The sequence below is a fragment of the Diadema setosum genome, chromosome 2, assembly GCF_964275005.1.
Source record: "Diadema setosum chromosome 2, eeDiaSeto1, whole genome shotgun sequence".
NCBI classification, from domain to species: Eukaryota; Metazoa; Echinodermata; class Echinoidea; order Diadematoida; family Diadematidae; genus Diadema; species Diadema setosum.
The window spans coordinates 12096560-12110105 of record NC_092686.1 but is presented as its reverse complement, the minus strand read 5'-3'; the positions used below and the strand labels follow the sequence as shown (position 1 = coordinate 12110105).

General features: G+C 37.0%; 1 protein-coding gene across 1 annotated transcript; it reads left to right on the top strand.

Moving 5' to 3' along the window:
- Positions 1 to 2268: 2268 nt before the first annotated feature.
- On the top strand, positions 2269 to 5542 carry LOC140239879 (testis-expressed protein 264-like). Its single transcript, XM_072319697.1, has 3 exons — positions 2269 to 2576; positions 4352 to 4573; positions 5088 to 5542. The coding sequence occupies exons 1-3, from the start codon at positions 2325 to 2327 to the stop codon at positions 5382 to 5384; spliced, it is 771 nt and encodes a 256-aa protein (XP_072175798.1). The 5' UTR covers positions 2269 to 2324; the 3' UTR covers positions 5385 to 5542.
- Positions 5543 to 13546: the final 8004 nt, after the last annotated feature.

The following is a 13546-nucleotide window of genomic DNA, read 5'->3' as shown; positions in this document are numbered from 1 at the left end:
TCATCGAAATCAAATCTTCTGACTGCAAAAATATTTTAGTTGGAGTGGTTTACAGGCCTCCCCAAGCTAAACAAGATGAATTTATGACGGCTCTGAATGATATATTGTCTTCCAGTGAGGTAAACAACAAACATTGTATTCTGGTTGGAGATTTTAATATTGACTTACTCTGCTCTCAGGTAAATCCTTACTGTCAATTATTCATCGACACCATCTTATCCTATTCCTTCTTCCCGTTAATTACCAAGCCAACTCGTATTGCTGATCAGTCACATACTCTTATCGATAATATAATTACAAACATAAATCCAACCCCCAAAACAGGGATAATTGTGTCTGATATGACAGACCATTTTCCGGTGTTTGCTATACTGCCTCAAATGGCAAGTGTAAAAAATCCCTCTTCTGTAGAAATGCATCAGTGGAAGTTAAGTAGTACCAATTTGCATCTGGTGAAGGAGGCACTGAGTACACATGACTGGTCACACATATTAGATATAAATGATGTAAATATTGCATACGATTACTTCCTTGAAATAATAGATTGTGTTGTTACGGGTATTTGTTCTACCCCTACTAGCAGTAAGAGTAATTCGAGTTATAAAAAGAAACCCCAAAGATGGCTGGGACATCGAAAACAATGCAATTTCTAATAAAAGGTGGGATCCACCTTTTACTTATTATGTATTTCTTTGCTTTAAACTTTTGTTTTTGGACATCTCAGCCATTTCAAAACCGATTTTCATCAAATAAGCTTTGAAATGCTCTAAAGTAGTTTCTATAACTATTTTGCGAAAAGCTAAAAGCTGAATCCTATATCTCATCTCAACCAATATTATACCATCCCTTAAATGCTAAAATACATATTTGCCTGTCGAATCTAACGACCAGTAGGGATGCCCTGTGCTTGACTTTATAATTCAAAGTACAGGTTTATAAGTTAGTTCCACCCGAACGATTCGCCCTGTTCTAGCCGCCTCTATATATCTGTCTGTTTTTCTCCTTCCCTCTAGGCCCTATACTTTCTCTAACACTGTCTTGATATTATAGACTATAAAACTTTCCCACATAAAATGATATGAAGATAGGCTACCTATTTCCCCAATGCAACAAGTAATTTCTTACATAATTATTATTTAGTATTCAAGCTTGTGAGTCAAGTCACTCTAGGCCTATATGACTCGAGTATATAGATTGCGAAAAACACAGCGATACACGATCGTGTGCCAACTGTTTAATAACTGCAACTACAGCCTATTTTCATGTTTCTATCGAATAAGCAATATCGGCCTATTATACATCGTGGTCACATGCTCTATATAGACCCTACATTTTAGCGTTTTTTTTGTGTGTGTTTTTGCGTAGGCATACATGCACAACGAAAAAAAAAAACATTTCGTAAGGAAATGTGCAACTTTATAGATGCCATGCATGACTGCAGTCATACGAGCATATAGGTGTATAAAACCAGAGAGAGCAACATGAAGGTGACCAAGCTAAGTTTGTGGGAAATGTAGGCTTCCACAATTATTTTCCCTTAGTTTTTCTCAGTTTTGCTTGGTGTTATTTCACCGGAAGTCATATGAGTGATGACATCTCAACAATTTAATTTGATAGTAAAGGTATATATGGCGTATAGGTCCTATAGGCCTATAGCCCTTCTAGTAAACGAAACAAAAGGTGACAGATCGAAAGCAACAGCAAAGATAACAACAGAAAAATAAAAGCTAACACTTGCACTTGCCTGAACTGTCCAAGAATGAACGGACATGTTATAATATACGTTTACTCTATAGGCCTATAGCCCTCAGAGTAAACGAAACAAAAGTTGGCAGATCGAAAGCAACAGCAAAGATAACAACAGAAAAATAACAGCTAACACTGGCACTTGCCTGAACTGTCCAAGAATGAACGGACATATTATAATATCTGTCAGATGAATTTGGGATTGAGTTTAATTTCAAGATCTTCGAAAAGTACACTGAGAAAAAAAAAAAAAAAAAAAAAACAAACTTCCGATTCATAAACTCGTATAGTAGCCTCCAAAGCGTGGATGCATTACATGCAGTACAATCAGATTGCAATCCGAATTGAAACCGGAATCCGACATAGTGCATTCTTTCATGCGGACTACATTGTATACTGGTTATCCGCATCGTCGCTCCTTCGATGGATGTTGATGTTTTGATTATTGTGCATCGCGCCCCATCATGTCGTGCGTGCCAGTGTCAGCTGTTTTGTTCGATATGATATGCGTCGCTATATAGGAAGTTCCTCAAAAAGTTGAAAAGCGCAGATCCAAGGCGAAACAGTTGTGCTGCAAAATGGATCCACTTGTATTAGGAATAATTGGTCTTTTAGTTGCGCTCATTTTGACGGTGGCTCTACTTGTCGTCTACACAGGTTTATTCGAGAAAGTGGAGGTGAAATCGGGCAAACCACCCATTGGAAATGTGCGGGTCGCTTATAAATACGCAAAGGGACCGTACAGCGAGTGTGGTGCTGTATTCACTGAAATCGTCTGTTTAGCGCCGAACGTCCGCACCATTGGAATTTACTATGATGATCCCAGGAAGGTAACTTTAGCTCTAACGTTAGTGGATAATAAGCATAATTTATGGCAATCATGATAGGAGAGTTTCTTATTCATACACCCGTACACAGTTCAAGTAATACTGTCCCTAAGATTCCAAATCGATGATATGGAGAATCGAAAAGTCGCAAGAAAAGAGAGGGAGAGAAATAGGAGAAAGGTCAAGTAAAATTACATAAAAAGTAAAGAAAAAGTAAAGAGCTTCAATTTTAATTGCACTCACTTTGCTTGATATAGAGCCAAGGGTTCTAGACCTAGGCCTATTCAAAGATGTTTGAATTTCGCAAAAAACTGTGTAGTCTATGTGAATTGACCATCTGGGCAATTCCGCGGTTAGTAGACTAACGTTACATTTGAACAAATCTATATATTTGTTTTTACCACTAAATTACCATTTATTTATTTCAAGTCAAAATTATGTCAAAAATATGTTCATCCTTCCCAGGTTTATGATACAGAAAAGAATGAACACAATCCAAGAAATATAGCAACTTAAAGGGCTGGTTAGTAACGTTATGAAAAAAGGACATGACAAAAAAATCAATGTCTTGTAACAAAAAGTGTGCGAAAATTCAAGTTACTTCAAACAAAGTGTTGCATTAATTTCAATTATTGCATCATGACATATGTTCATGCAATTTTTTTTAGCAGTTCGACTGATAATTTTTTTTTAGCTAGACCCCCAAAAGCATGGTTAGTAACGTTACGGTCGTTACATTTGTCCGGAGTAATTCCGCAGGTCATTTCACCCTTTTGTAATTGACAAAATGTCACATGACTTCTGGAGTATGTAAATGTACAGCTGTATTCATCTTTTACCCTTTAGCAAAACTTTGAGGAAAAAATTTCAAAGGAACCCACTGTAATTTGCATTTAAGTGAATTTCAGCGTCCCCAGTCCCACATGTACATTTTAAATGATGGTTTTAGATCTCGCAAAATCAATAAATACGAAAAATAAAATCTACTGAATTTGAAAGACCCTAATGATTGGTGAACATCCATGGCATTAGTTGATACCTAGATCAAAGGGTAAGATAAAGAGGCACATTTCTTTTATCCATGTCATGTCCACCTAACTGCGGAATTGCCCATCTACTATTTACCTACTACTAACCATACACAGCCCAGTCGCTGTCGTGCAGCGTATTAACAGCGTCTGGTCAGGCTAACCTACTACTAACGATCGTTAGATATTCTAGGCCCGACAGGACAGCAATAATTTTGTAGCATTTTACGATCGAGCATACACGTACTGCTACTGGTTAGTAGCAATGTGCCCAGTTCCCAAGAGAAAAAAAAAAATTATGAAATACTGAAAGCTGCGAAGTCCATCTGTGAAATTTGAAGAAAGACTGGTAAGATTGCAGTCAATGAATTAATCATGATGGTCTAGACACCTACTTGCATACTATGGAAAAGTACAATGTGTAGGTTGTTTGATGATTTAAAAAAAAAAAAAAAAATTGTCTGAAACAGTACCGTATTTATCATATCTTATGGGTGAACTCGGCCTAACAGGTAAACTTGGCCACTACTGCTCTCATTACAAGTGGCCAAGGCTACCCGCTACAATCTAGGCCGAGTTTGAGTACCCATACAGTGTAACTGCGGTACAAACTTTTTCCCTTTTCAAGTTTCTAAATATCGCTCACAAGGGTAGAGTTCAGCGGAAGATTTTCAAGTTTTAAGAAGAATTCCATGTTGCAAAGCACAGCACAGAGATGAAATGAAAGTTCTTTTTACATTGTCCTTTTAGGTGGCATCAGCTGAACTACGCTACATAGTAGGTGCCATTCTTGCCGAAGGCGACTCTGAGGTTGACAAAGAATCTGAGGCCAAGCTTCTTGCGAAGAACTACAAGGTTGCAAGTTTCCCGGCAGTGGACCATGCAGTCACCACATCGTTTCCCTACATATGGGCACTTTCCATTTACATTGCGACGTCCAAAGTGTGGCCCAAGCTTGGAGAGTACATAGAGGTAAAACTGTGGATAGAATATCCTTTCACTTTCACATAGATGGGATGCATGTGCAAAACCATTTCATAATTGCTTTAACTCATACTTGAGCACCACAGTGACTCAATAAGGGATAGGCATTACTTTGTTAAAAAACAAACTTCAGTAAGTTCCTTACAATAGAAATGATGAATGGCAGAAATTATATGGGAAGTAATAGTTTGGCAAGTTGATTTCATGAAAATGGTAATCAGTCTTGTAAATATTATTGCAAGAAACAATGTATAAAACCACAGCAAATTATAATGACAGTAATGGTCTAGATGTCAAATTACAGCTTGAACCTTCTTTTTTTCCTGTGTGAAAACTAAATGTATAGTCAAGAGTTTGATATTAAGGAAATGTGAAGTGATTAGAAAGAAAAAGCTTAATTCCAAAGTTTAGTTGATCCCTACCCCTGCCAACTTTTCAGTGTGCTATTGTTGTCCCCTGTAGGCCTACCTATTGTGTTGTCCTTTTTTCCCCCCGATGACAGGAAAGAAAGCTCTGCGCTCATCCAGCTATAGAAATCTACTCGGGGGATGAGATCCAGTACATGCTCCCCTTGTCCAAGCAAGAAGACTTTTATGTGGAAGAGGCAAAGAAGGCAAAGGATGAGACACCCTCGCCATCCGACCAGACACACGAGGGCGACATCACAGGCAATGAGGAATCTATGTTACAGGACACCACAGTGAGTTCCTCCGGTAGCGAGGGCAGCAGCGGCAGCGAGAGCTCATTCGAGGAACTTAGTATGCAGGGGGAGTTGGAGGGGGAATCGCTGCAAATGTGACGTGACGTGGCTGAACAGTAGAATTTCATTCCCACCAGTTCTTGTGGATTCATGACTGATCAGTGGCAACAGCCAAAAGGAGGAGGCCAAATAAGGCAGTGCAAAGTAGGATAAAGTTGTTAACACATGCCTATCCAGTTGTATGACCAACACATTGATTGTACCTCCCATTAAGTTTAGAAGACATAGAACATGAAATATGACCATGAGATAAAACACAACTACTAAGTATTTTAGTTCCAGATCACCAAGATTCTGGTGAATCTTTATGAATTGTTGCAAATCCCACACTTTATGCCAAATTGGTACGATTGTAATGCGATCATTTTAACCATACCTTCTCAACAACGAAGTGACAAATCTTCTTTGTGGCTGGCATGAAAGTAACAACACAATCTGACAGAGATTCCATCTGACAGAGATGCTACGTGCTGGAAATGTCCATATCATTAGCAGCAGAATTCCTCGCTGTTTTGATAGATAACTCAATGTCTTCACAAAGGTGTTGTCTGAAAGGAGATACTAAGTACTGTAAATGCAGACATTTTTGCGGTATTTTAATTTTTGCATATTTTGCACTACTTCTGGCTAGCGTGAATTCTAAAACCCCCGAAAATATCTTCACAATTTCATCTGCACGTTTTGAAGGGGTTGACAATTGCACAGTGTAAATTCAAGAACCTGCGATTATGTTGTTGAGCCGCTCAGCGCAAAGAACAAAAAAAAAAAAAATAAGTAAAAAAAAATAATCGCACGGAAATATTGATGTTTACAGTAATTGATCTCTCCAAACCTACTTTGCAGTGACCATACAGAGTTATGAGTCTACTGAATTGTCACAAGATATGTTTTCCATGTTCGTGTATAATATGTGACCCGCTACAACAAAAGGATCCGAAAGTCGGGGGAGGACAATCTTCTGAAAATGACATAACATTATTTCCTTACTCTTCTACTTTATATATAACACAACTCGTAAAAATACTCGGTTGCGGAGATATCGATGATTTTATTAGCGCATGTCAAGTGGTTGCGGAAATCAGAGTTTCGAGAAAAACGCCTTGAAAGTTTTCCTTCCAACGCTAACATGATCAAGGGGAGGCGAGACAGTTTTCACCGCTTGACGATAGAAGGTATGCTCCTAGCGACCACCGCGATGTTCATTCAAGCTTAGCGCCAGCGGTCTACACATGACCAATCAGTAATCAGGATGCCAATAAGGACCAATCAGTAATCAGGACCAATAAGATCACTCCCTCGTTGCTAGGGGCGGAGTCTAGTTGCGGCGCTAAATCCAAGTCTTCGGACACGTTTCTGTTACGTTGAAAGTCGCAAAATCATAGCCCAGAAAAACACTAATTTCTTGCCTTTCCTTTGATCACTTAGCTTCGAAATTTCGGCAGATGATAGACAAAACATTAGACTACAAAATCATGCCAAAAACAGAAATCCGATTGTTTTGACCAATTTTGATGATGTGACTTCAAACTCGATTTTTCTCGGCTCAGCCATCAGCGACTTTAGGATCCTTTTGTTGTAGCGGGTCACATATATGTGATACTGTGTTACAAGTCCAAGGTTAGGGAAAATATGTGTATGTCGGGAGTGTAGTAACAGCGTGCATACACATATCACCTTGTCCGGCATGGAAAGTCTTTTGTGATATGTGGCTCATACCAAGTGAAAATATCACAGGGGTGAGAAAGACTCCCTTCAACTTTTCATGAAAAGTAAACTTTACAATGAGCTGCTCCTCTGTTACACTGCATTCATGCAAATGAACCTGCTACTTTTGATATTTCCTCTCTTTTTCCAATATAAAGAAAGTAATATTTTCAAAGTCCTCCCAATGATTTTGACTTGAATGTAACATTTCCAAGTTTAATGAAAACATTTGTCAAGATTTTAATAGCACAAAGAAAGCAAGCATTTGTCAAAGAGAGACAGCTAGAACAGTCTATGCCAGACGGGAAGTTTTGTCATTTGAATTTTCCTTGAATGCACACAGTGTCTGCCACTAGCCTTGAGAGGAAAGATTGCATTAATCTGAGAAATTCATTTTCAATTTATTATATCAGAAGAGATTGGTGCGTCATGTTTATCTTGTGAAACATTTTCTATATACAGGTCATACCAATATTGGTGGAAATTAATGAATAGTGCTAACAAAAAAAAAAAAAAAAAAGAGAAAGAAATGCATTGCTTCCTCAGTTTGTGTTGAAATAAGGGTATTCCGTGTACTTATTTGTTGCTGAGGGTCAGTTCTTTTGTGTACCAGTGTGGTATGAAGGCCTGCACAGGATCCACTGGGAATACAATGTATGAATAATTTTGCATTCAACCAAAATTTGCAGAAACTGTAAATCATTTTGTTATTATTGGGGGGGGGGGGGGGGGGGGCTTAGTCATGAATTTGTAGAATGTTAATGCTCAGTAAATGCTGATGAGAAAATGTTATGCGAGTCATGCACAAGTTTATTAAAAACGTTTGTAAAAGGAACAGTGTAACATACAATTGACTTACTGGGTAATATTTATGTTGTTGTGAGTAACCAGTAAAACATTTCCTATTTTAAGATTTTGATTCATAATGATTATTTGTTTTGTTGGTTTTGGGGGGTTTTTTGCCAGAAAATATATATATATGCTATTTTACTTGCCCGCCTGTTGTGATGAAAGGATGCTATATGAAATAATGCAGTCACATTCAAGTATTCAAATTTCCACATGTCAAATCCAACCAAGTTTTGCTAATCTGTTGTTTTCCTTTTGAAGATACCTGGATCATACAGATCTGTGCTGTGGGTAAAATCAACATTGCGTCATTCTGCAATAGTGCATGCAGTGGTGCAAACATGATTGCAATCATTAAAAGTTTGAAATCTGAGAGGCAAGATGTAAGATTTTGTGGCAAAATGTGAGATGTTTTATGGTGACTGAACTGAGGTGATAGGTGGGTTCTTGAGAGCCAGTGAGGTAGCTACAGTACTGGGCATTATTTTTCATTGTTTTGTTTTTCATCTCAGTATTAATGTTACATGTGGTGAAAGTATATTTCCCTAGTTGTGTTCTAGATATTGTGTGACAATTTTTTTATTTTATTTTGCCATAAAAATTGGTGTGTCAGCTTGCATTGACAGTGTGTGATAAGGTGGAAAAGACAATGCATGAACTTGAATTTCTTCATGTCTTGTGGTTACATGTGATTACTTAATGTATATCATACTGTAAACGCAGTATTTTCTTTTCTATTTTTTTAAAACCAGAATAACTTGGGGGGGGGGGGGGGTATGCAGCACAGAAGCAGGAATTGTGCATGCTTTTCTAAGAAATGCACCATCTTTTTCTGATGGCTTCTGTGGTGTGCAAACAGAAAGAAAATGAGTTTGTTTGGCTGAAAATGTAAGCAAGTCAATTATAACATTTTTGTATAACTCCCTAACAAGAGAAAATCCATGGTTTTCTGACCGATGCATGCTGTGTCTGGCAGAAATTGACTTGACAAGCACCATACCTCAAACTATGTGCTGCTATATATTTAATGCCTGTAAACCAACTGTATGGCATGCGTGTGCCTCCAGTGGTATCCGTTTTGACTGGAGGAAAGATTCTGATTAGAATGCCAACCTTGATGAGTGCATGGCCTCATGTTGTACAAGTGAAACTTATCAGATCCAGACGGGGCGCACCCCCTTTATTTTTTTGTTAAAACAAAAGAAATAAAAAGAAAAATGGGGGTGCATGCCCCCCTTTAGTTTTATAAAGGCCCCCCTTTGCATGATTCCTGGATCTGCCCCTGCTTATGCAGGGCTGACTGATGTATACATGAGAGGCACATTAATACAGTTGTACACATGAATGTGCAGAATGTCCCTTAAGATAGTAAATTGTTTGCTGCCACTTTGTTTGTTTTTTTTTTTAAATAATTTATATCTTTACTGTCAAAGTCTAGACTGCATTATATACATTTTGATTTTCCAGTACATAAATAAATACAAATTGTCGTATAGGAATTTCAATCTTGTTGAAAGAGCTACAGATCAGTTTTCGTGCATAATTAATGATGAACCAAAGAAAACTCAAACATAAAAACACATGTGAAGGTTTATGAAACTAATGCTTCCCTCCCCTAAATAATACTGTGAAACTAACATCCCCTCCCCAACAATATGAAATATATGATCTTTGATCTCAAAATAATCTCAGGGGAAGGCATGACATGTATGTGTTAGCAAAATTTATTCAAGATCAAAAGATGTAATGAAGCAAAAAACAGTACTGAAATTTTCTTTGAATATTAGTACAGGGGGAACTCTACACATAGGAAGGCTGAGACTCGCCCATTTTGCTTTTTGTAGCTGATATTTTGTTAGATTTAATAAGTCACGCACAAAATGCATTGCATGAACATAATGTATGCTTTAGTATAAACATGCATGTGTGGGACTCTACATAGAATGATGTCATTGCTGAAACTGCAAAGTATTTAAAGGGAATGAAACCCAAATATATATTCATGGGTTGAGTGAATGTGGTAATATTAGTAGATCACATCAGTGAAGTTTTAGGAAAATCGGACTATCTGTTGAAAAGTTATGAATTATTAAATCTTTGGCGTCGTCATCACTGGATGAGAAGATTGAAATACATTTTACAGTCAACCTTGCCTAAGTCGAATATACATTGTATTTGGACTGAAGGTATAGCTTTGACTTAAAAGAAAATTTGACATATGAGGGATTCAAATCAATAGAATATAGAGAGACAAAGAGGACTTGAAAAGACCTTTGACTTTGGCAATTATTCAACTTATGTGAGGTGGACTCAAGCCAGGTTGACTGTAGTTTGTGATGTCGCACATGGACGATAAAAAGGAAATGTGAAGATAATCCCACAAAGTTTAAATCTTTATGATAAGTATACAATCCCCCTCTTGATGCTGACATAATATGCTAATGATTCCCCCATTTTCTGAAAGAGGTAAGTCAAGTGCTTTTTCAGTATGTTAGAAAATAAAAATGTGTTGAATTCTCTTCAGATTTTCATCGTACCATTGTCCGTGCAAGACGTTGCGAAATGTTATACAGTGCACTCCCATTATACCGAACACGGTTATACATGTAATGAAATTCCAGTTACAACGAAGTAAAAATTCAGGCTGCAACATTATCCGCTCTATGTATTTTTATTGTTAATCTGTTCGGTTACAATGAAATTTCGATATAACGAAAGGAAACTGCCGGTCCCGAGGACTCCGTTATAACGTGAGTCCACTGTAGTCTTCTTTTACAGCAATGGCAGCACCAGAACCTTTTGAACAGCTGGTCCAATTTTCCTCAAACTTCATAGATGTGTTCTGAAAAAATGTCTATGATTTTTTTTTAAACCATATTTTTTTGATCTTTAATTTTCAGAATGTGAGATTTTACCAAATTTTTAGTACCTGTATTTGTTATGGAGATGATTGTACATTCATGTGCACATTCTTCTTAGTATATATATATATATATATATATACATATATATATATATATATATATATATGGTTCAGTTAAGTAATGAATAACCTACATTACAATGTAACTATGAAAGCATTTAAATCCTGCATGTGTATTTGTTTGCGTAAGAGTATAGCTGCTGGACCAACGATGGTCATAACAGAACTCTACACTATCAGAGTCTTGTGCTCAAGATACACGACACCAACAATATGGGCAAGGATGTGATGAGCTTGACACATGGGCTCATGGATAGTGTTATGGTCATGTAGGCTAGTCCCCTTTAGTGATAAGGTTCAATCAGCTTTGTATTTCTTTGTGTTGAAGTTGCAAAAATTCAACCTGTTATTGCAGTTATTGTTTTGAAAGTACAATAAAATTCAACCTGTTATTGCAGTTTTTGTTTTAAAAGTACAATAAAATTGGCTTGTATGGAAAGAAATTATCAGGACCGTGGAAGTGTCCTTGCAGCAACCAATAGTGTGAGCTGTCAGTGTTTGTTTTACGAGTATCAAATTCCCCCAGTTATATGTAATAAGCATGGTTTTTGTGTGTGTCTGTGGGAGTTTGTGAAATTTTCCTAGTTTTAATTCCTTTACCAACTGCATTATGCAAACAATTTTCCTTTTGCAGACATTAACCCGTGGAGGACAGTTTGATTTTGCTACACTTATTTCCCATAGACACTTGCCCGAGTATAAATACTCGAGACTCATCCTCAACAGGTTAATTATGGAGAGATTTTAAAAAGTGAAAATTTGGCTGCTTATCACATGCTTGACTACAGTTGGTATGAATAAATGTATCATAAATCATAATGTGCTGTATGATGACCCACTTTAGGTACCATCATTAACCTTTTCTCTTCTCTTGAATGTCTCTCTTTCAGGGGAACGCATGACAAAACAGATCACATGTACCAGAGCATGTTTTTTCTGGACTTTATTCACAGTTGCTTTGTATTTACATTTAAACATAACATATTATACTTTACACATTTTGAACACTATTGTAATGGCACATAGAAACCTGTATTATTGACAGAATTTCAAAAACACTTATGTGCAAACATGTTATGTATGTTTATGATCCTTGGAGTGTAATTCCATATTTTACACTGGGCTCTCTCATAATACTGAAATACAGACTCTAATAAATGAATGTTTTCTGGTCCCAAAGTTTCTTTTTTTTTTATATATATATGTGCATATACAGCTGTACATGTCCATGTAATATTGTATTGTAAACCCTGATATGGCCGCAGTGAATCTGTGTTTTATAGTACAATGTGACAAGAGTCCAATGCATAGACTTACTTACCAATTACACTGTACATACATTGTTATAGTCTATTAAAGGAGACCTCCGGATGATTTTCAGACTTTTACATATGAACAACGATAAATTGGTTATACTGGGTACTGTACAGAGTTTCAGAATTTATAGTGATTGAGACGAGGAAAAAGAATGTTTTCAAAATTTATAACAAATCACAATGAACAAGGATGATGACATGGCAGCCTCACTATAAGAATGCATGAGTAGGGGCTCAAGGAAGCAGAACAAAAGAAGAAAGCATGCATAAATTCTACACTGATTTAAGCAAGTGGTATTGTAATGGTACTACACTGCAACATTTCTGAAATATGTGAGGCTCCTTTGTCATCAACACTGTTCAGTGTAATTTGTTTAAGATTTTTCGGAGTATTGAGATATTGTTCTTTGCTCAAGGACCACAATAAAATTCCACAAATGGATCCATCGAGCTGTTGATTTATGTGCTCCATGATGGGAAATTATGAATATCGTCTGGAATGTCCCTTAAAGTGTTAGCAATATACTCCCACAGAAGCCTGCCACACATTGGCTACCTCAGCAATTTCCAGTGCTCTTTCACTAGGTACACCCAGAATACGATCCAGCGTCATAATGCAAAGAGTTCATTCTCTTTGTTTGGGACAGCAGTATGTAGTTAAAGTGCAGTAAGTAGTTCAAGTGTGCCAGGTGAATGACCCTCTTGCTACAAAATGAGTGACCTCTTCTGAAAATAGGAGGTATGCTTTCTCAACAGAGTGCTCGAATGCTCAAAATCTGGCACAGTTCAGTATGGTATGCTTTAGTTCAGTTCACTTTGGTTCACTTCAGAGCACCTCTATTATCTACACCTCCTCAGGCCCTAGAATGTTTACTTCATAGAACTGTACATGTAATGCGCCATGCTGGAATCATAGTCCAGTTTGCTTTTTATTTGTGAGAATGCTGCACTTCTCTTTCTCCTACAATTCATTCAACATAGTACAACATATTAATTAATTAATGTGGAACCTCATAAGGAGATCGGCTCTAGGAAGATATCCGATATGTTGTACTAGGTAATTTTACAGGTCCAATTCCTTTTATACATGTATTTGTTGTTTTTATCCCACTTTAACAAGATACACGATGTAACAGAGAAATTTTAGTGGTCCGAAGCAACTCGTTAAAACGAGGTTCTCATTTAAATGTCCTCTAATAGCCTTCAGTGAATAAATATTTGAACAAAGAACAAAAATGGAGAAATCTTTTCAATGCACTAAAGCACTTCCTTGGACATCGTACTACTGTACATGGAATTCAACATCACTTGAATAGACACATTCATTTTAGACAGCAAAATAAATACAT